Genomic DNA, 24,008 nt, shown 5'->3' with positions numbered 1-24,008 from the left:
TAAGGACTTGAGTAAGTCTGGAAGTCAGTAAGTGTAAAATATTAAATATACGGCTTTTGGTTAACCAACAACCAATTGATAGGGTAAACAGATACAATTACTCATCAAAGTAGATATGCAAAGATTTCTATTGACGAAACCAAAATTTAGATTGTTGCTTTAATCTGTGCCTTCTATAAATTGCAAGGCAAAACAGACGATGCTGAAGGTATAAGAAAGATATTTCATCCTTATTTTCAACAAAATATTTACTATACCTTCGATTTTAAGTAAAAATATAAAAATATAAACTACTAAAACGCTACTCCTAAAGCCAATCTTTGGCCTAAAATTAAAAATAGTTTTGATAGTTTTCAATAAATCGAAACTTCGTTTAAATAGCTTATTATTTTTTAGTATATTTATTATATAATAATAACATATTTCTATATATTTTTCTTGTTGTTTTAGGGAAGAGAGCGAGTCTGTATTACAGTTGAAAGGGCTTACGCCAACTGGAGCATTGCCGTTAGGAGCATTATCTGGAGGAAAAACGAGTCTCAAGAATGGTAAGTCAAAACACTTAACCACATTAAAAGTCTGATCATCTTTTAACGTTCATTTGATTATATGTCTTCAGATGAGTAAAAATATAGTATATCGTTGATGTATATTTATTAACATTCTAATAAAATCTGGCATTTCACAGTGGTTTGTCCCACTTAATGTGTTGAATGTACACCTGAACTAAAAAAAAGTCACAAAAAAGATATGTTCCAATATTGGACTAACCCGTACCCGTACTCCCTTCACATTATCATAGTGTAATGTCTGCCCTCAAATCCTACTCTGCTGCAGTTTACATTGTATTATATAGAAAAGTTCTGTTTTTCTGTCAAGAATGTTGTTTTCTAACGAAATAGTATATAATATCAATGAAAAAAGTCAACTTGCTAAGAAATTTACATATTTTAAATGTGCTGTAAATTCAACAGTTAAAGTCAATTCAACCTTATATTCCATTGTTTACCTGCAAAAAAATGTTTAGTGATTTCAACTGAATGTTTTGATCATAAAAGATAGTTGATCAATTAAAAGGCTGGAAAACTGTATTAAAATAAAACATGTTTATCCCAACGCAAGAGTTTATTGAGAAATAACAGATTTACAAAATCCATTTTTACAAAATATAAACACAAACAAATAAAACAAACAAGCTAAAAGTAAGGTTGCTTTGGATTAACTGACGGATCTTCACGATATGACAGACCTTTAAATAACACTTTATGTAATTTTCTACTGTGGCTTGGTCATTTTACGCATAGCAATGCAGGACATGGTACATGATACCGTTTATTATTAATATTATACATAGATATATAATACAAATAGACTGAGTGTTCTAATACAGTCCTGTTCCCCCGGTGCGACAGAGAAAACTATCCCTATATCTCTTTCTAATGGGCCGGGTTAATCGATGACGTGATCTAAATGGCCAATGGGAAATTTACGTGGTCGATAAATCCGGCCGTTAAAAAGAGATGCGGGGGCTGCTTTGCGTCAGTTTTCTCTGTCGCACTGGTGGAAGGGGGCTGTATTGCAGCGCTCAGTCTATTTGTCTATGAGTATTATCATAGACATATAACACAAGACTGGTGCAATAAAGTCGCGTTCCCCCAGTGTGACAGAACAAACTGACGCAAAGCAGTCCCTGCGTCTCTGTCTAATGAACCGGCTTTATCGACCACGTGACCTTCTGATTGCTCATTTAGATCACATGGTTGATAAGCCTGGCAAATTAGGAAGATATGGAGGGGGGACTGCTTTGCGCTAGTTTTCTCTGTCGCACTGTGGGAACGGGCTGGTATTGCAACGATCAGTTTATCTTGTATTATATGTCCATGGATATAATAACTAACCTAACCTAACTTTTAACTTTGTGGTTGTCTTTTGTCTATGTTTTTGTTTTGAAAAAATTGATTTTGCAAATCTGTTATTACTCAATAAACTCTTGTGTTTGGATAAACATAAACATTTGGATAGAAAAAACGAACTTTTCTATATATATAATACAATGTAAACTGCAGCAGAATAGGACTCGACGGCAGACATGACACTTTGGCAGTGTGTAAGAGGTACGAGTACGTTTTAGCCCAATAGGATGACTGTTTTCCAGTATATTTAAAAAATAAATACCGCTATCCATAATACCAAATGTTTGAGTGGTATTTATTTTAATACATCGCTGATCTTGAAAGAGCTCATGGTAAATAAATTTATATAAAAGCAGAAATTTTAACGAGGCGACTAATACTGTTTGTTTTTGAGGAAGGTTGATCTCAACAAATTAAAACCGTTTTTATTCTATCTATTTATATGTCGGTTTTTAAGCGCACACGCTTATCTGGTAGGAATCTATGGAATAAGTAATACCGAGTCGCAAGTCCCCATCTCTTTAAGTACTACTCATCCATAGGTATATCCGATACACCAGCGTATTCTAGTCTAAGCAGATTCTCTAGCATATCCATTTATAATTTTAAACTATTACGTTAGCCTTTTTGTTTTTTCCGCCTAGGACTAAACCATCGACCACTAGATCATTCATAGTGAAATTCATTCGATTCGTTCGCCTGGATCGCTTGGCATTTGTTCTACATGGCGTTTATATTCTCTACGTCTCCTAAACTTTGGTTATGATAGTATACTAGTGTTATATGAATTTTTCTTCATCCAAATTTCTACTTTTTTACTCATATATAAGATGTTTTACCACACTTGGTTAAAGTACAAAATTTAGGTAATTGTAAATTAATCAACAATTCCCGCTGTTCAAAATTCAAATGTGCTGCTGTTGTTAAACAGCAGCACATTTGAAGAGTTAAAGATTATTGTGTATCTTCTATTTATTCATGATGCCCATTCCAGAATACTAGAACCTTGTAACACTATACATACATTGAATTGACTCCATATGTTTTTGAAGTTACTTGGTGCTCTCCCTAAAATATTTTCTGCCTAGATCTAAAGTCTAGCAGTCGTGCAATATAGTGTTGCTACAATTTTGTGCAACTTAAGTTTCCATAAATCAGACGCACGTATTCCATGACTGGTACATAGATTCCTGCTTGTTTTCCATAGCTCTTTCCACTCTATCTTGCTTACCTCACAGAATTAACAACTAGGTCTGAGTATGAACGGACTCTATACCATAGCAAGGTTCCACGGCTCTTGAAGGAGTGCTATTTTATTATATTTACAAAATATCTCCATCATATACTCACTTTTTATTATTAGCTCCTTTTAAAAGATCTAATCTTTATATTAATTTTAATCTATTTATGTTTAATTATTCTGTTACAAAGATGAGGTATATATTATGCTAACTTAATTATGATGCTAATATATTTTTATTAACGTTTTTCTTTTCTTTTGTTAGCACTGCAAGGATTCTCACCGAATCACAAGATTACCAGTTTCGCAGAGGCTAAGGGTCTCGACGCAATCAATGAACGTATGCCTCCCAGGAAAGATGCGCCTCCTTCGCCATCAGCTGAAGAAAATCCACAGGACCACAATCACACTCAAACAAATGCACACTCGTGAGCTAAACTTAGCTAGGACATCACATTAGCCATCTGCAGGTAAATTTATTTAACACTTTTATACCTGCCATTAGCAGTATTATAATTAAATTTTTGAGTAGTGTTATTTCGTTTGTCGATGTTATTATTAGGGATGTAGCTAATATGGCAGCTACTATTAGGAAGTATTCAAACCGCTAATGTTATTGTGTTAGGAAAAAATTTACAATATTGTTAGGGAAAAGCTTTAAAAGAATGAAAGATATTTGGAAATATTTAAATGCGAATGAAAGTTTTATCAGGCCACTAGATTTCAGAAATTTGGGAAAAACGCAATATTGTCTTGCTTTGTGATAAATTTACAGGAAGTCATACCGGACTTGCAATAGCTGACAAAATTGCATTCTTGACAAACAGATGATCCGTTGAGAAACAAAAAATTCATTTATTGTTTAGAGCTTACGGACAGCGAAGCTAATATGATAAAAGGGTCTGAAGATGAAGAAAGAAACAGGGGTGTTTTTTACACAAACTTCAATTAATAATCAATGACATTATAAATTCCCAAAGAACCCTGTCAGATATACCGCCCGTAGAATCGCAACTCATTTCAATCACTCGTCTTTAGCATGCAGACAATTAATCGAAATACAATAAGAGTAAATATGGACAAGAAAAAAAAACGGGTGTGGCAGTCCAGTCGGACTGCCGGTGGAAGTTACACTTCTATACACGCATTCGCCGTTACAAATTTATTTGGGAGTCAATCTGCACAATCATTACATATGTAATTCTATAGGTAAGACATAGCAGAAAGAGAAACAGAATTAATAACAACTTACTAACAATGAAGGATTGAATCAATATTTTGATGAAAATGTATATTTTTATTTTCATATATGTATGAAAGGAGTTGACTGCAAAAATGTTTTTACACATACTCTGCAGTAAAATTCATTGTTTATTTTGTTATTAATATAATAATACAATACAAATTAAACTGCAATATTCATAAGTATTTAAAAATGACAATAATATACATAAAAAAATACACTACAATACAGTGCAACATAATTCCATATAATAATACAATAAATATTAAAATGCAATATCCATAAGTATTTAAAAATGACAATAATGTAATAATATTAATAAAAAAGACCTCCCCGACTGGGAATCGAACCCCGGTCTCCCGCGTGACAGGCGGGGATACTGACTACTATACTACCGAGGACATGACACAAACGTATTTCAACATTGACAGTTCTGGATCATACAGTGATTTATTGAGATTATTATTTTGAAATACAAAAGACTAATATAATTATGAACATTTAATAAATGATGCAAAACATATCACATAAATAATAATATTAATAAATATTTTATTATATGTATAATATTATATGTATATATATATATATATAATATATATAATATTAAATTATATAATAAAAGGAACATTTTTATATTCGAGAGAGGAAGAGAGAGAAAATATATCTTCTGTCTCTCTCTTACTCATTATCTTACATATGTAATGATTTCACAGATTCACTCCCATACAAATTTCCAGCGTGGCGCGCGCGTATAGAAGTATAACTTCAAAAATTTTCAAGATGTATAAACACGGTGGAATTCTACTTTCTACAACTTAGAAAGGTTGCTTTATTTGATACTTTGTGTAAGCACCTATCTTACTTAAAATATCGAAATAAATAATTTAAGCAGTTAAAATCTACCCTTGAGTTACTTAGACCTTTTGAAGAGGTCATGAGTTTGATCAGCAGGACTCAGTTATTTCAGAAGTGCTTTCAAAAATTGTTGCATTAAGGCACTGTCTTTTGCACAATAAAATAGAACAGTTATATGGCGTTGGAACTAAAAAAGTCTCATTACTGGAATTAACTGGCATCACAAAAAGGTTTTCCAATGAGCAATCGCACGGATTGTTTTACCAAATCTACTACTTTAGAGCCCAGATATACATTTTTTTTTTCAAGTAATATTGTAGTGGCAGCTATTAAAAACAAAGTTGTGAAAAAAATTACACAAATTAATAAAAATCAATATAGATGAGTCTAGTTTTAAAAAACAAGTAGATGATAGGGATAGCGTGGTTATTATTAGCGAATATGAGGATGAAGTGCCTTTAACCGCTGCTAGGCAAAAAAAGGCGAGAATAAATTAAAAAACCGATTCGTCAACAAATGCATCCTTCACACTTTAGAAGTGCTACGATGACTTTTTATCACCTTCAACTTCTACATCTTCTATCAGTGGTTCGAAAGCAAACATACTCCATGAACTTTAAGTTTACGCTGAAATGCCGCTTAGTGATAAAAAGTCAGACCCAATTAAGTGGTGTAGCAGACACTCTGGAACATTTCCTGTTTTAATTAATTTAATTCTGCATTTTGTTGCTAAACTTGATAAAAACTATGAAAAAGAAAAACACTGAAAACTTTTGTTTTCAACACTTTCATAAATTTTATTATAATGTACTATCACTACAGCTGTTTCGGCAGAGTTCCTTTGTCAAGTGACCTATTTCTGTTATGTGTTTAACACTTTATAGTCTTTAACTCAATTAGTTATGGAGAGGAGAGCTGTTTGTCTCAAGTTGGTCATTCAGAATTCTAATAATGATAGCTTAAGGCCTTTATTTTGAATGTAAAGAATTAGAAATTGGTTATTAAGCGAATGATTATGATATAGAAGGCGAACTCCGTAAGTAGAACCGGTTTTTCTGTTATTGAAAGCCCTTTTGTGTTCTGCTATCCGTTTGTTAAAGGTTATACCCGTTTGACCGATGTTAATGTGTCTGTTTCGCCATATAGTGTTATTAAGGCATCCTACCAGTCTATTTGCTTTTTGTACTTGATCTCTCACTTCGTTGTCCAGATCTCCATAGCTGGACAGTGTAATTCCCAGATATTTATTTCCATAGCTTGTTCAGTACTGATGCCATCAAATTCTATTTTATATCTGATTGGTTCTTTGCTGCCTACTATTATTTTAGTTTTCTAGATGAGATTGTCATATTAAATTCTTTTGCTACTACCACTACTTGTCGGTGTATAACGTTCACCGCCGTTTTCCGACTTCCAATCGCCACTTAGTCCGGTTGTTCCATAGGTCTTCTTCTATGGCCATCTCTCTCAGTTCTTTATTTATTCCTTTGCTCCAACTTTTTCTCGGTCTACCTCGTTTTCTCTTTCCTTCTGGTTGCCATTTTAATATTTCTTTTGGTATTCGTTGTTCATCCATTCTTTGTATGTGTCCGAACCAGATAAGTTGCTTTTTTGTTAGGTCATCTGTGATTGTTCGTTTGATTCCCATTATTTCTCTAATGCGTTCGTTGGTAATCCTTTCTTTTCTAGATCTTCCTGCGGCTCTTCTCCAAAAATCCATTTCCGTCGCTTTCAGCGTTGCCAGTGTTCTTTCTTTCAGTGGCCATACCTCATAGCTGTATAAAGTGATACTTTTTACTATAGTCTCATATATTCTCTTTTTATTTTCTTTGCTGATGGATTGGTCAAATAAAATGCTGTTTAACATTGTGATGGCTTTTCTCTCTGAGCTATTTCTCTCTCTTATGGCTTTGTCTAATGTTCCATTCTGTGAAATAGTGATACCTAGATATTTGTAGTCGTTAGCAGTGCTTTATCGTGGTGTTATCGTCTAATATGAGATCTTTATGTTCTCCTCTAATGCACAGGTATTCGGTTTTCTTTTTATTTACTTCTAGACCCCATATATCATACTCTTTAATTAATTTTCGTGCTATATAGTTTAAATCGTCACAATCTTGAGCCATTACTACTTGATCGTCTGCAAAGTTGAGCGTATATACCATAGTGTTGGTGAGTGGTATCCCCATTGTCCTGCATTTTTGTTTCCATCTTTTTAAAGCAGTTTCGAGGTATATTTTAAATAAAGTGGGGGACAGACAACATCCTTGCTTTAATCTTTTTGATGTTATAAATCCTGTTGTTATTTGTGTCCCTGCTTTTAGTTTTGTTATTGGTTGGGTGTAAAGCACTTTGACGGCTTTTATTAATTCTATATTAATATTTGTGCTTTCCATTGATTGCCACAGCTTCTTCAGTGGGACGTTGTCGTAGGCTTTCCGTAGGTCGACGAACAACATATGAATCTCTTTATTCCGTGCCATCTTTTTTTCTATTATCTGGGTTAAGGAGAAAATGTGGTCAATAGTGGATCGACCCGTACGAAATCCTGCTCGTCCTTCTGCTTCATAATCTAAGTATTCTCTCTCGATTCGGTTCTTTAAAACCTTTCCATATATTCGACTCATAGATCCGGTTACAGCTATTCCTCGGTAATTTTCACATTTATTTTTATCACCCTTTTTATGTATAGTACTGAGGTATGATATCTTCCATTCCATAGGGATTTCGCTTGTGTTTATGCATTCTTGAAATAGTTGTCGAAGACATTCGTACAATTTGTTCGTTCCGTACTTAAACAATTCTCCAGGTATATCCCCTGGTCCGGGTGTTTTGTTCCTCTTCAGCTGTTTACATACATTTTTAATTTCCTCTGTTGTTAATCTTATTGGCGAGCCGACTATTGAGATTCTATCTTGATTTTGATTTCTATATTCTTGAAATTCGACTCTATTCTCTACCAAAAGTTCTTTGAAATACTCTTCCCAGTCTTCAGGTTTTATGCTGTGTATTACTTCTTTATTCTTTTCTTTTCTCAATTTTTTTATCAGTATCCAGCTTTCTGTGCTTCTGGTTCCTCCTAGATAAGTATTTTTTCGTTGGCAGTTTCTTTCCCAAGACTCGTTCTTCTTCTTAGAGATTTTCCTTCGTAAAATTCTTTTGCTCTTATGTTAAATCTGTGGACCAGTCTTTGCAGACTATCTTTATCTGGGGCTATCAATATGGCGTCGTCTGCGTAACAGAGTATTTTTATTTCTTATTTTTTTTTTGTCGGTATTAAATATCGTTTCTATTTTGTGTTTTCTTAGCACCCTCTTTATTTTCTCTGGTGTATCCTTTACATATGGTAGAATAGCTTTTGCGATCGGATTTGTGTCTTCTTTTGGACCCTTTATTCTTTCTTAGCGTTATCAGCCTTTTCAATGGTATATGTTGGGAAGCCGTTTTTTCTTAGCGCTGTTTTCACATGATGCATTTCTTTATTTTTATGTTCTTTCTCAGACAGTCTTTCGCATCGTGTCATCAGGGTTTTAACGACTGAATGTAATTGTACAGGATAGTGATGTGAATTGGCATGTATATATATGTCGGTATGTGTGGGTTTTCGGTATACTGTGTGTCCTATGTGCCCGTCTTCCTTGTTTATTATTATTAACACATCTAAAAGTGGAATTTGAATCGTTTTCTTCCGGTTTCATAGTACACTGGATTTTATGGTGGATATTATTGATGTATTCTAAATGTACTTATAGTTTTTCTTCGTCGTGTGTCCAGATTTTAAACGTATTATCCACGTACCTAAGCTAAAGTTTGGGTTTGTATTTTTTTTGTGTCAAAACCAAAATTATTCAACGCGGAGTCAAACCCGGAAAACCACAGAAAGCACATTATAACTCCCGCGGAAATTTCAAGTGTTCAAATTATGTATTATAAATAAAAGGAAATAAAAATTCAGGCCTATGCCTAAGAGTCGGCGCAATTATATACTTCTTTCATACACAGAAACTTTTATGTTTTAAGAAGTGTGTAAGAGAGTAACTCACTACATTTTTTTTTAATTAGGGTATGCTTTATAATTTACGTAAAATTCCCATTTAAAATAATCAAAGTTTTCGCAAACTCTGTTATTGGTATATTTTCGAATGTGATTCGCTACACATATATATCTTCTGTAGATAAGTATTCCAATAAGTGGATAAGGTTTATAGCATGTGCCAATCTTGAGTTGAAGCTGACTAAAATTGAAAATAGCAAGAAAAGACAATAGCAACTGGGGAAAAGACGTTAAAAGAAATCCTTTAGTGTCATTATTCGTATTACGGCGTTTCTTCGAGACAGCGAAATGATCAGTTCGATAAACGCATTGTGACAATTGTATAAAATTGTAACAGCGGTTCCTAGCTACTTTAAAACACTAGTGGAAAGAATATGTTTTTTAATACGGGAGCTCCTTCGTTTTTTTATTTTTTTGTAACCTTTTTTTTTCACTTAAAAGCATTGATATCAGTCTTTATCTGATTTCATTTATTATTCGACTAATGTAGGTTTTTTGGCTCTTTTTTAAACAAAATTTATAAATCTTGCAGAGTTCGGGTTTAACTAGTTTTGAGAATATTTCTCTGCGAAAATCAGAAGACTTTTAAAAAGAACGTCACATACTACAGACAAAAAGGTAATACTGAAAGAAAAAAGTTTATCCTACGCTTTCTTAAACACAGAATACAAATTAAACAATAGGAGATATAACGCACATCATTGTCACATCTTCTTGTTATTAATACTATGGTGTTGCGGATTCTTCATTTCTTTGAAGGGAATGAATGAATTTAGAATGGCACACCAAACGCTATCAAAACTATTTCATATGAAAAAAATATAAAGTTCTAATTCTTAGTTTATTTTCAGATACCTCCTGTGATGGTTCAGCGATTCCTAAGCAGTGGCGTTCACCTGAACATCTTACATCTTAACTAGGTTATAGGATCCATGTTATCTCATCAGGACGACAGGCTCGTTCCAATATTCTGATACAAGTAGCTGGTCTGCTTTCCTTTCTCTCTTCTTTTATAACGCTTTGTTCGTGTCCCGCTCTTGCACACTGGCTGCGATAGTAAACAACGTTGTATCTGCTCCTACTACATTCCATGTCTACTGGAACGGATGCTGCATCCATCTGTCACTTGTCAAAACGTCAGTAGCCTTCCTGACCTCACTCGCTGTTCTGCGAAACCAGTAGAATTTGTTATGATTAGATTATTGCATTATTGGTGTATGGAAATAGAGAACACTGAATAAAACTAACATAATTTTAGTAGGTCCAGTATAATACAAATGTTTTGTATATAAAATAAATTACAAACAAAACTTTTGCGCTTAAAAATAGTTGTACGTGAGAAAAATGTTCAACTTCAAAGTTTATTTTTTGTGCTAGACATTTTTCTATATATTCTTTACCGCTGTTATTTCAGTGTTTTAAATTTTTGTACATCACATGATATATATTTCAGTTTTTGATTCGTTCATTTTTCCGAATTTCCCATTATTACTAAAGCCTTTTTCTACTTAAATATTAAATGTATCACTGAAATTATTGTCCATGGAATTAGGTACTGAATTATAAACTGAAATATTTTTTATCATTGTATGTGTGTTCTTAAAATCAATTTAGTCATAGTCATACTAAAGCTTCAAAAAGTGTGACCATTTGTGCAGATACATAATATTTCGTGTATAGTATAGGGTTGTTATTCGTTAAAGGGTGTTTTGAAAATGAAATTGCTATTTAACAAACTTTCCATTCAGTATCTTGATCTGGAGATATTGTTGTAAACAGGTCATGCCTTAAACACAGATTTAGTACCCTATTCAAAACCAATACCAAACAAAAAGGTGTAGCTATAAAAAATATAAATTGCTGGTGTCACAGTTTTTGAAAATAGTTAAAGAAAGAATAAACTTAACAAGGCACTCAAGAAGATTTATGTTAGCAACTGGATTAAAGGACTTTCGAATTGAAATACTACAAAACAAAGCTATAAAATGATGACATAATATACTGACTTTTCTGCATTATTCGACTATTGGCTATCGTGCACCTATAAATTTTTGAGACCTATGTTTTTTGAACTCCTTAAATATGTGTGTTTGCCGTGTTTATTTGGCACGTTTGCTTTCAATGTATAGCTTATATTCAACCAATATTTGTACTAGCAATAGTCGATGGTACTATTAATATTTGTTTTTCGCAATGCTTACAAAACGGTGAGTATATACATATTCGTATCTTACCGTACATAACCTACCGTGCACTACAGTCATAAAACCGAACAGTCTTCTCTAATTGTGTATAACTTTACATAATCTGAAACTATTTTACCTCACATCACATTACATAATATAAGATCTTAAACTTAGCCATCATTTAACAATTGTTGTTTTCAAAACGCCCTCTAGAGTCGAACAGCAGTGTGAAAATGCGAGCAGAACTGGCTAGTTGCACGTGTTAAGTGATATAAGCGTGCCATATACCCCACCTGTCGCCACTGTTTTACGTCATTTTTCATTCTCATATATTGTTCTCCATTGATGTTCACCCGCCATTTTCATGTGTGTTTAATTTAAAAAAATAAAAATAAAGAAAAGAGATATTGCTACATTCTATTTGCCAGCATGAATTTTTAATTGTGTGAAATAAGTACATTTTTCTCTCTAATAATAATATATATATTATATAAAAATAATTCATTTGTAGATTATTTCTTGGAAAGATATTCCGGTTTTTTGGCATGGGACGCTATAAGATGCTGATTGTACAGTAGAAACTGTCATAGTTGGTCAGAAAAAAGGCTGAATGTTAGGAGAAAACTCCAAACTAATCTATTAAAACAACAGAACTTTTTCAAAACCTTCAAAAACTTATTTTCAAATCAATCAAACATATTTTTCTAAACATCTAATCAAATGGAGTGCTATTTTTGGCTTATTTAGGCTAACATATTTGTAGGAACACCAGATTTTGATCCATTAGGGTATAGTGGATGAATGCAACCAAATAAGCAATTTTTGTAATTATAGCATTTTGGAAAATAAAGAGATAATTTTACAATTTTAAAATGGGAAAGTTCACAGTGGTTGGCTGTAGAGCATAGTAATTAAACAACTTTACGGTGAAGTAAAGACATCCAATATAATTAATATAAATATTTTAATAGAAAATAAAAATTTTAAAATTCAAACGGTTTACAATTATTGTTTAAAACGAAATGTTTCAGGTCCCATCAGACCATCATCAGTGAACTTAAGAGTACTTGTTTAATAACCTTATCACAAAACAGTGAATATGTTGATATTATATTTTTTAGGTAGTTTTTTAAAATTGTAAAGTAAAGCAACACAAGGTTGATATTTAAAGATTAACTTTGAGAGAACACCAGCCCACTAGAGTTGGATAGACTATATTCGACAGTTTTGTCTTAGAGAGTTTTCATAATTTTTGAATTTGAATAAAAATCCAGAATTTGCTACTAATACTGCTACCTTCTCAGTGTATTTTTTAGGAATTGTTCTTGGATTAAAATAAATATACATATTATTTTTTTAATTATTATATTACTGAATGCTGTACAGTCGAAATCATCAAGATATGTTAGGTTTGAGTTTTTTTACCCATTGAACCCAAGTTTGTTCTAGTTTGAGAAAAAAATCGACCACAAATGTCTACGTTTAGCTTTGGGAAATGTTAATTCCAAGAAATAGCCTATGATTATTTTAGACAAAAAAAAACACATCTTTGCTACGAGTTGTACTTATTTTTTCTTCATTGTACAAATTGTGTTATATTAAATGGTTAATATTAACTGTGCTCTTTGTCCGAGAGAAAACCTTCCTTCACTGAAGCGTGTGTGTGTATATAATGTGTACAAATATATATGTTAATTCAATGTAATCAACAAAATGCATTCAAGAAACTAAGAATCTCCAGCACCGTCGTTATTATTGTAATCAATAGTTGAATTCGTATCCGATAGGCGTTGTCTCGATGATTCTTACCAAATATGTGGAGGTTTTGAATGGTATGTTTTAGATTTATACTGTTCCCGTTTGCTGATAGAAAAAAACGCTAAAAATGTTATATAATGTATATAATTTACGAAAACAACTATTATTTTTTAAGTTAATACCATATTAAAATATGTTAAATGATCTAAATATATTATTTGACTTTCTATTTATTTGTATTGGCTTCAACAATTAAATTAGTTTCATTGTTCATTTTTGTAAAAAATGCAAATTAAATGTAATTCAATATACAAAAACGAAAACAGAAAATCCTTTTTATTTCCTCCTGTAACCCTTACCTGAACATCAATGTTCTTGTCTCTATTATAATGTAATTTTGTCTAAATTGTCGTTATTATCATTTTTTTTTTTCAGTTTCTAAGATCTTCATCCAGTTATTTTCTAATCTCTTCGCTGTAACTTTTTGTCGTGTTTTCGTATTTAATTTCGAAGCTTGCTTCCTGTTCCTTAAATAGGAGTATACATAAGAATATTTAAAAGGTACAGTACACACCATCGATATTTCGCTCGTAGTTTTTTCATCTCTTTTAAAGATAAGCCACTTTAAGCGCGCATTACTCAATGCAAATAACTAATTTTATCACTTTCGAAATCTTTACACAAATTTGTCAACTCGTCCATATTAGTACAGTTAAAACTATTTGACGATAAAAAGTATGCGACTAAACTGGCTATTATTTACTCTCTTTTTGTATATTACAGAAGAAAACTGTAAACTAATTTGCACAATATATTTTAACCTTAACCTAAAAATTCTAATTTATTAATATCTTAATTATTTCGGACTAAAGGACGTACCTTTGGGGATATAACGAATCATCGATGAGTGGTATTAGTTTGAAAACAAGTAGGTAATGTTAATCGTGTTCGTCTATCCTTTTGCTTCTTTTGCCCTTACTTTCTACGTTCTACCATTTTTCTATCCACTTTCTAGCTTTACCTTCTACCTTTTTCTTGTTAAATTATTTATCATCCAGCTTCTTTCTTATCTTCGTTATTAACATTGTTTGTTAGACTTTCTCGTTATATTGATTAATAGTATCAAAAATCGTTCCACCTGCTTCTTATTATTGCCAGAAGACTCCCATTTGCAGAAGATATAAAATACAACTTTATGTGGAGCTGTTTACGAGAACTAAATATAATTTTGCAAATATTAGTTTGGGCTAAATATACAGAGACTTGACCATAATGAACAGAAACGAGAAACCTAAACAAATAAAAGCCCTAGGATCTAAATCAGAATGATGAAAACATCGATACATTCAATAGTAAGACCCACGTAGCATAGAAGAAAATTTACTATTTTTCTCATCTTTTCTTCTAGACTAGAAAATTAATAGATAGTGCAGGTTGTCAAAAACTCCATTGCATTTTACACCTCACTTTGTTTCTTTTAGTTTTATGATATCTTGAATTATCTTAAATCATTGATTTCATTTAAGATGCATCTTATACAAGAAATACTTATTTTTGTTACACTTCCATACATGGTTAAAAAGATAATATAATATAACCTAACATAACCCTTAAGTAAGAATTAATATTGAGTTTATTCTACATACATCGATTTAATCAATTCGAATAAAAATATCAGGAAATAGAACATTTTAAGCGTCTATTTATATTGCAATTGAATCACGAGAGAACACCATCGGATCAATTAGAGAAAAATTTTAAAAAGTGTTTTACTCAGACATGGAGTTTGAATGAATGATTCTGTTGTATGCCAGGGCGTTATATTATATATCTAATCTTATTAAAAATTCTGTAAATTTACTCTTATAATATATTATATACATATAATTATGGTATAGTTAATTATTAGATAATATCTCAACAACTATCGGAAAAACCTTAGAGAATATCAAAAAAAATCCATATGACGTCCCTTAACTTTTATACAAAACTGTACAACCTTGCTTTAGATCCTTTCTAAGACTATTGTTAACGATTTTTATGTGCAATCATGTTATTTTAAGTGACTGAACTTTAAGCTTAAAAATATTTATATTGTCGAAATTTTTTCAAGGTTTTAGTGTTGGTATAGTCGTGTATTTGAATGTTATTTCGTTATTTGGCTTCAATATCGAGAAAATAATATTTTATACTTACAAATATAAGGCCCAATGGTAAATATGTTAAGAAGATACAATAATATCTCGCACTGATAAATCATTTATTAGTTGTTGTAAGTCAAAAAATCCAGAACCTCATATACCGAATTTTACGAAAGTAAGATTAAGGAAGTTTATACAAATTAACTTTGGAGAGACAACATAAAATTAATCCGAATTTTTGTTCAGAAATAAAAATTATTTCTTTTCTTTGTCTTTTAATGAACATTTTTGAAAGCTGAAATCTGCGAATGTTTTTGATTAATTTTTTTGTTGATATAGTATGTGTTTTTGTCAAGGTGTCCATTATAATGGACATAAGTATTGCAATATAAATTTTATACATTTCTGTATTAACCCAAATAGAAACATTCAGCATAAGAAAAAGGGTATTGTTGAATACACTATAATTTTAGATAAAATAGAACTGTTTAAAACAATGTATCTGCTTTACAAAGAATAAAAGTATGTCATGCTTTAGAAAAAGCCCCAAGTTTTGTTTTTACATCTGGAATACTTACACTAGTGATCTTGTTTTTATTTTTATATTCTGGCATAAGATCAACCATTATCAACCTCTGTTTCTAAGTCATCATCTAAATGAAGTAAACCTGAAATAAAAGAATACCAATTTAAACAAAACTTCAACTTAGATCTTATATCCATGACAAAGAATATGGTTTTTAAAGTTTATCTTATTTTAAAATACAATACCTAATAAATCATACTTTGTAGACGTTGTTGCCACAATTCAATATTTTTACTATTGTTAAACCTATCATGAGATGGTTGACGAAATGTATGAGAAATATATTAAATGCTAAGTCGTTTTGGACGTATTAACAAAATCAGATATTAAATGTAATGGTAAATGTATGTAAATATATAATATTTAGTATATATTTATACACTATCTCTATATCTGTATATTATCTATAATTTTGTGTCCACTTCAATGGACATTGGTTCAGAAACGGAGAGATACTATATCGATATTGAAATATATTTTATAGAAATGGATAAATAATTCGTTTAATATTCGTTTAATAAGAGAAAAATCTAAAAACCTGTTTGTATCCTTACACGTGGTTATCAAAAACAATATTTGTAACAAAATCAGACATTAAATGTAATGGCAATATTTACTACAGAATTGTTTTATGTGTGTTCTATAATTTTGTGTCCACTTCAATGGACATTGGTTTAGAAACGGAGAGATAATATATAGATATTGAATTATATTTTATAGAAATCAATGAAATAATTAGTTTAATAAGAGAAAAATCTAAAAACCTGTTTGTATCTCAACCTGTTTGTATCTGTTACGTCAACCTTACAACACCTTAGAGTTTACGTTTTTGGACATAAACTGTTTCTCTACACGTATTTGTCGAACATTAAACTCTAGTAGAAAGATCATATGATTCCAAAATCAATAGAATTACAATAAATAAAATGCCGTTGGGATGATATTTGTAAGAATAAAATAGCGTTGTACATAGTTCTTTTTATTGTAAAAGTCAAAAGATGTTTTGATTTTACTTAATAAAGTTTGTTTAAGTACTAAGTGTTTAAAGTCATTTCACAACAAAATTACCTATAACTTTTAAAGTAGCAGTTTAAAAGTCTGTATATTTAATACTTAAGAAAAGGTGTTTAGGTACCAAGAAACAAAACGTTCTTGTTTGTATCAAAACATATTTTGTCTCTTGCAATCTGTAATAACAGGAAATTAAGTGTAATGCTCTTTTAACTTACTAAGGTAATCGCTATTCTTTATATTTCTACTGATAAACTAACAAAATCATAAGAATATTATGATCCCAGAAGAATCCCACATGGATTTCGCGTAAATTTTTTGTTCGAATTTTACAATGAGTAATATAGATAACATTTTTGATAATCGTAAAATTCGCTTGATTCTTTACACGAATAGACAGAATTCATACGATAGATTTAAAATGCACTTAAAATTGATGCATATTATTCTTTAGTTAAAGCCTCACAAAGAGAAAATTGTTGTTTTCTCCGTGTTTTAAATTACTCGTTACAATTCAATGTAGATTTCACCTATTTTTCCCGTAGAGGAACTAGTTTGCTGGGTTATTTGTAGTAGACTCAACATTTGAATGGAATTGACGCTTTTACAAATATTGAGTAACGAAAATTGCCAACACTATGCCATATACGACATGATGTATTAAAGTTTGGGACAGTTTGTTTTCGTTTTGAATTTTGTTTAAATTATATTTAGATGTGTAAGGCTAATCACACTATTTTAGCGTCATCATACAATTGTTCTCATATTTAACCACTACCTCTCACTTGTATATATCTACAATTGTAGCATTATATTTGTTTTTATTATATTTTTTTTATTTCGAGTCTATTATTATTTGTCGTTATAATATTTTATCTAGTTCTTGGGTGTGAAAGGAATGTGGTACAACTAAGCAATAAATGACATTTAGTTTTTGGTGTCTAGGAATATTAGTCGTGTAAAAGTAATATAATCAACTTCTGTTTATGTTGACACACTCAAAATCAACTGTTTACTGTTGGAAAACAACAATGGAAATGCATTTGGTAACGATTAAAAAGGAATAAAAAGCAAACATGAATTATAATAAAGGATATTTATGGGAAACTTTAATGGAATAAAGTAATGCCACATGAAGCTAGAAAGAAATTTAAAAACACTTATTGTAGACCACAGTCTTCATTTGAAATCAAAAAAGGGTATGAAAGAAAAACTATAATTATGTAGACTAGTAAATATAAGAGAACATAAGCCACAAAGAATATAATCGAAATATCCACAGAATGGTCGAAATATCAGCTAAAATTATTTATTTTTAATTTTCACAAAATATCGTCAACTTGACATGTTTCGCTTATCAGTTTGCTATGAGAAAATTATTTTAAACTATTTTTGATTATCGATATTTTAAAGATATGCTGAATGATTTTGGTTGGCAAAATGGGAATTGAATTTTCCTTTGACAAAACTAAATTTGGATTAAGTCATCAGTTTTTTGAAACTTTTACCTCTATGGCATATGTATACCCATTTATATTGTAATTATTCTGTATTTTTCTCTCAATGATCCTAATATATGGTATCATTACTTCCCTTTATATTTCTTGATATATTTGAGGATTGGAAATTGATCCGTAGGAGGGAGGGGTACTTTGATGCCTTTCGTTGTTTGATTTAAAAGGTTTGGATAATTCTTTCTGAATCCGTAGGTACTACTAATTGTCCTAATCTAATATATCCGCCAGAAAATTCAACGTGTTAATTTCCCCAAAAAAGACAAAATGCATGCAGTGGAGCAAACACAGCCGCAGGTTGCCTGAATGAAACAATATGGAGAAATAAAAATATGGGGAAAGAAATGAAAGGCAGAATTTACAAAACAGTCATCAGACCAATAATGACATACGCGGCAGAAACACGACCTGACACACAGAAGACAAAAATGATGTTAGAAATAGCAGAGACGAAAACACGAAAAATTGATGTTTAAACACTATGGGACAGAGGCAGAAGTACAGATATAAGACGTAGATGCAAAGTGGAGAACATCAAGTACTACAAGGTAAGAAATAGAAGAGTAAAATGAAACGATCATATAAACCGAATGACAACACGTAGAGTAGTAAATACAACAAGAGACGGATCCCCAATAGGAAGACCACGTAAACGATGAAACAACAACTTACTGGAGGCACATTTAAAAACAAACAGTCATGTCTACATAAAAAGAAGAAGAACATAAATCCGTACCCTGCACTTAACTTTCTCAAGAGTTAATTTTGTTAAAATTATTAACTAATAACATGTCGTCTCTATATAGAGTTAAAGGCTGCTTTGTAATTTATAAAAATATGTGGTGATATATTACATATCACAGTATTTTTTTAATTTTAAATTTGATTTTGTAAAAATCTGATGAGCAGATATTGTGCTTCTTTTTATGTGTGTTGGCTGGTCTTTGCAAAGTTGTTAGGCAATTCTGATGAATTTTTCGGATCTTGCTCACATTTAAAGAGTGCTCACATGTTAGAATGTTTTCTAAACCATGATCCTGGTTTTCTCATCATCATCATCTTTGGCTAGACAATCCTTTGTGTATTCCGACCTTCTCTAGGGGTCTCTATGATTCGTCGCCATTTTGTTTGGTTTCTGGCGACTTATAGCCATCTTCTGATTTTAAATATCTCGGTCTCAACTCATCTAACCACCAATGTGGTGTTCCTGTTGTTATGGGTCCAGCCCATCCTAGTCGTTGTATTTTAAGTACGTTACGACGTCTGGTTCATTAAAGAGTTGATATTATTTGAAGTTGTATCATTTGCGCTACTGCCTTTGGTCGTTTATAGCTCCAAATATTTGCGCGGAGTATTTGGCGCTCGAATATTCCCAAAAATATATCAGTTCGAAATTTTTCGATATTTTATGGTTATTATAATATAATATAATATTTTATGGTTATTATAATATAACCATAAAACTGGATTAAACTTTTCGGGAATCCAAGTTCCCAAAAACTGTTAGCTCTTTTGTAGGAATTCATTGTTTAATAATTTTTACAGTCATGGTATCGTAGCATTCTTCTGTGAATTTTCATATCTAGAGCTCATCACCCAAATATTTTATCTAATTTTAGAGTCCAGATTTTAGAACTGTATAAGAGGTTTGAATATTTTTTTTGGATAAAAGAGTATTAAACCTTCTTCCAGACATAAAAATTACGTACATGAATATAATTATTCTAAAATTATCATTTTTAGGCGAAACTGATGTTTCAGCGATGTTTTGACTATATTCTGTAGAAATCAACAGGAGTGTTGCGTTTTAAGTTATAACGTTTCCTGGAGAAAAATAATAATAATGTATAAATAAATCAAGGGATAATGTAAGAGACTGTAGATGAAAAACAAATAAACATAACTTGTCAAGTTTACTGCAATAAATTCAACTTAAAAATGAGACACGAACGCTGGGTAAGAAAAGGTTAATAACAAATGTCTATTTTAATTTTATATACTGATCTTTATTAATGAAATAAAGTAAGTAGATAAGACTGGCTAGAAGAGATGTATATCTTTAATCCATATTATGCGATTACCGGTTTTCTTTTTGTATCCCAAAATAATTTACGAGATATATATAAAAATATCTCAAAAAAGACCGAATTGAACACTGTCTAAAGAAAACTCTTTCTATAAAATTGTTGTGATCCATAATTTCAATACAAATAGTTTATAACATCTCGAAGTATTTAAAAATTATGCCAACAATCGATAAAATCGATAAGAAAGACAATCGATATTAAATAAGTATACCAGTGACCGCCGAAGGTAATAAAACGTTAATGCAAGTTTATTCTATATCTTTTACACGTACTGCACGAGTGGTTAGTTGACATATTCTAAATATACTTTTGATTATTTGGTGTGCACTGACACGGCCCTTAGTTGTGTTCTGACTGAATTTTGTCCTTGAGCTTATGTCCATCTATATTTCGATATACATTAAATGCTTCTATTATAAGTATATATTACAGATATTCTGCAATTTTTGTATATCGTAATGACCTTTTTAGGCCTTGCGTGTCGATTGTTGGCATTTAATAATTCGTTTTAGTAGTTCTAATATTGTTTGAACATAGTTTCCGTATGAAATATTAGTACTACTATAGTATATAAAACTCAGATCCTTCAAATTCATAAAAAACCTAACCATTTTTGAGTCATGTGTATAAACGAGCATGTTTGAAAAGAACCAAAAAAGCAAGGATATATTAAAATTCCTGATTTTTTTCAAAAAAAATCTCACAAGTGGACGTCAAAATGAAAAGAATTTTATTACAGCCGTATGTCCATAATAAAATCGTGTAAGAAGGTAGTAGGAACCTATACTATTACAGTTACCAAACGTAGAACTCTACTACATGGTGACTATCATAATTCCTTGGTGTACAGTGCATTAACTAAAGAGTAGAATTCATGAAATATAGAATAGAATATATAACATAATAGAATACATTTTGTATTCGACATAATGAGTGCATTGTCGTTTATTACTTATAATTCGTGACTATACTCATACACAAACTCTACTATAAGCTGAACTGACGATAAATCTACATAAGGATGCAACAAATAATCAATAAATATAATAATGAAACAATTATGAGGTATTAACGGATATTAACAAATTACAAACCTTTGATCCAGCAAAAGTTCTTTATCTATTAAAATTGATTGATATAACAATATTTTTGTTTAACACGACGAATGGAACTGAAGCATTATTTTACAACTTTAAAAGAGTTGCAGAACCTAAAAAACCGACATTTTCTAAAAATGTTATAATAAAGTTTGATATAAAAGGTCTGGTCACTGTGAGAGAAATAAAAACTTTATAAACGATCCAGATTAGAAATAGTATGACACTGAAATGAAAAGACAATTAAAGTAGTAAAAAGTATGCAAATACAAGTTTGTACAGCTGAAACATCGCTAGAAGTTCCTTCTTTAAAAACGCAAAAATATAACGAACTTTTAACCTAAAGTTACTATAGAGAGAAAGTCCATGCGATGCTTAGCAGGTCAGTACTCACTTTCAAATGAACAGTTTAGTGGCGTTATGTTTAAAGCCAAGCGCTGGCTAGACAATTAAAAATTTAAACGTAGCGGTTTATACTTAAAAATGGACCTGCAACTTAAAAATTGGAATATAAGAGAGTGAATGAGTCGGCCGATGGATAAGTAATATTATAAAAGATGGGATCTTCGATACCTCGATATCATTTTTGTTCAGTGTCGGAAGGCGTTGGACACTAGCAAATTGGAATATTGATCTATTATAGAAAGATATATTGTAGGAGTTGCAGATATCGTGTAAAAGTAGGGCAATGCCAAATGATATTTTTATTAGTTTTGGATAATCATGGGCAGTTTAAAATACTAACAAAACGAACAACTAACGAAAATTTTATATAAAAGAATGTAGTTACAGATAAGTTAATTTACTCATGTTTGAGAAAAGTGTGATACATTAGGAGGGTTATGGCAGAATTAAGATAAAGATGAGAAACACTCAATGCTACGTATTGCTGAATGTCGACTTCTTGGAAAAGATGTGAGAGAGAGGGAGGAAGGTTTTAAAGAACCTACAGAAGACAGATGAGGCTTGTTGCATATGTAGAAATGCAATCAGCAAGCCAAGACCACATAAAGATCTAACCATAGTATGAATAAAAAACTCTTCTGCCAAGGGCAATCGGAGTGTTCCTCTATGTGTTTCTCTTTTAAATCTATTGCTAATATTTGATACTGCACTATAAACAATGTATTAGAACCAGTAAGGGGATTTTTAAATGCTTGACGCCGTCTGGCCGTTTATTCTTCTTTGTTTTGCCATCAGTATAACTACATACCAATTGTAAATGTTGATCACTCTCCAGACTTGGACCTCCAAGCACTAATAAACGGTATTTTGTGATAGCTATCCTTAATTTTGAATAGCTTTTTGTATTTCGCTTGATATTATCGCATAGAATGTTGATACTGATAAAGACACTGCTATCGTAATATCAGGTACTGATACATTTTTTGAAAATAAACTTTTAAAAATTGTATAAATATAAAACTATCTATATGCCTTCATACTTCCTAACTTATTATTATTATTATAATTATACATATAATAATGCACTGAAGTATTGGGATGTTAGACTTTTTACTTTAGTACTATCACTGTGTCACTCCACGTGGCCGTTTTAATATTAATATTAGTACCGGAGGGGCACAAACCGATCTGCACCATTAATCCAGAAGATACTCGTCGAGATTTTAACAAAACTCCTCAGATTATACTTTAAATATATAAGTATCCATAATTTGCCGACTACTTTTATCCATGCTTATTTGTCACATAATTTTCTAGTTAATTAAACTTCACTATTATTGAAAATTACTTCATTTATTCACTGGTATTTCTTTTTTCTTGCCACATTTTGTAAGAAATAGTAACTTTGTCGCCTCTCATTCTCACACTGACATGACGACATAATGCTTTGAAGTTTTGTTTTTATGCACATATCGTGAGTACTCTGCAAAAGATGACCAAAGTTTTTAAAGTTCAACTTCAGTCCAATAAATCACATATGATTCAAAAACCTAAATGTGTCCCTAATAATCAAATGTGATTCAAATATAGATGTTATTTTAATATTAACATAGCGTTGGCCGTGGTAGACTTCAGGTATATGGTACCATTGGGATAGTGGAGTTAAATTGTTAAAAATATGACTTGGTGACTTTTTGGAGTATATACACGATATATTCGTCATATTACTTTTTTTCTTCTCTATTTTCAGTATTATCTAGTGTGGTTTTCTATATAGGCTTTGTTTCTAAAACATTCTAAACTTTGACCAAATAACCAATTCTCTCTATTTGTTTATTTATCACCAACCGTTTATAGTCACAAAAATTCATCATGGCAGTATCATATAAGTTTTTTTTTTCTACTTTAACTGCTG

The 24,008-nt window shown here is 31.2% G+C and overlaps 1 protein-coding gene across 5 annotated transcripts in view; it reads left to right on the top strand.

The window, feature by feature from the left end:
- The window catches only part of LOC140449622 (serine/threonine-protein phosphatase 2B catalytic subunit 2-like), a 727,881-nt gene extending 710,047 nt beyond the window's left edge, over positions 1-17,834 (top strand). For all 5 annotated transcript variants that reach the window (XM_072542882.1, XM_072542878.1, XM_072542873.1 and 2 more), the window contains 3 exons: positions 451-548; positions 3,419-3,623; positions 10,160-17,834. In XM_072542882.1, coding sequence (XP_072398983.1) covers positions 451-548; positions 3,419-3,585 — 265 coding nt within the window. In that variant the 3' untranslated portion in view covers positions 3,586-3,623; positions 10,160-17,834. The remainder of the gene's footprint in view (positions 1-450; positions 549-3,418; positions 3,624-10,159) is intronic.
- The last annotated feature ends 6,174 nt before the right edge of the window (positions 17,835-24,008 follow it).

The sequence above is a fragment of the Diabrotica undecimpunctata genome, chromosome 1 (genome assembly GCF_040954645.1).
Source record: "Diabrotica undecimpunctata isolate CICGRU chromosome 1, icDiaUnde3, whole genome shotgun sequence".
NCBI classification, from domain to species: domain Eukaryota; kingdom Metazoa; phylum Arthropoda; class Insecta; order Coleoptera; family Chrysomelidae; genus Diabrotica; species Diabrotica undecimpunctata.
Note: the sequence above shows the minus strand (reverse complement) of the source record. Positions and strands in the feature narration are given on the sequence as shown.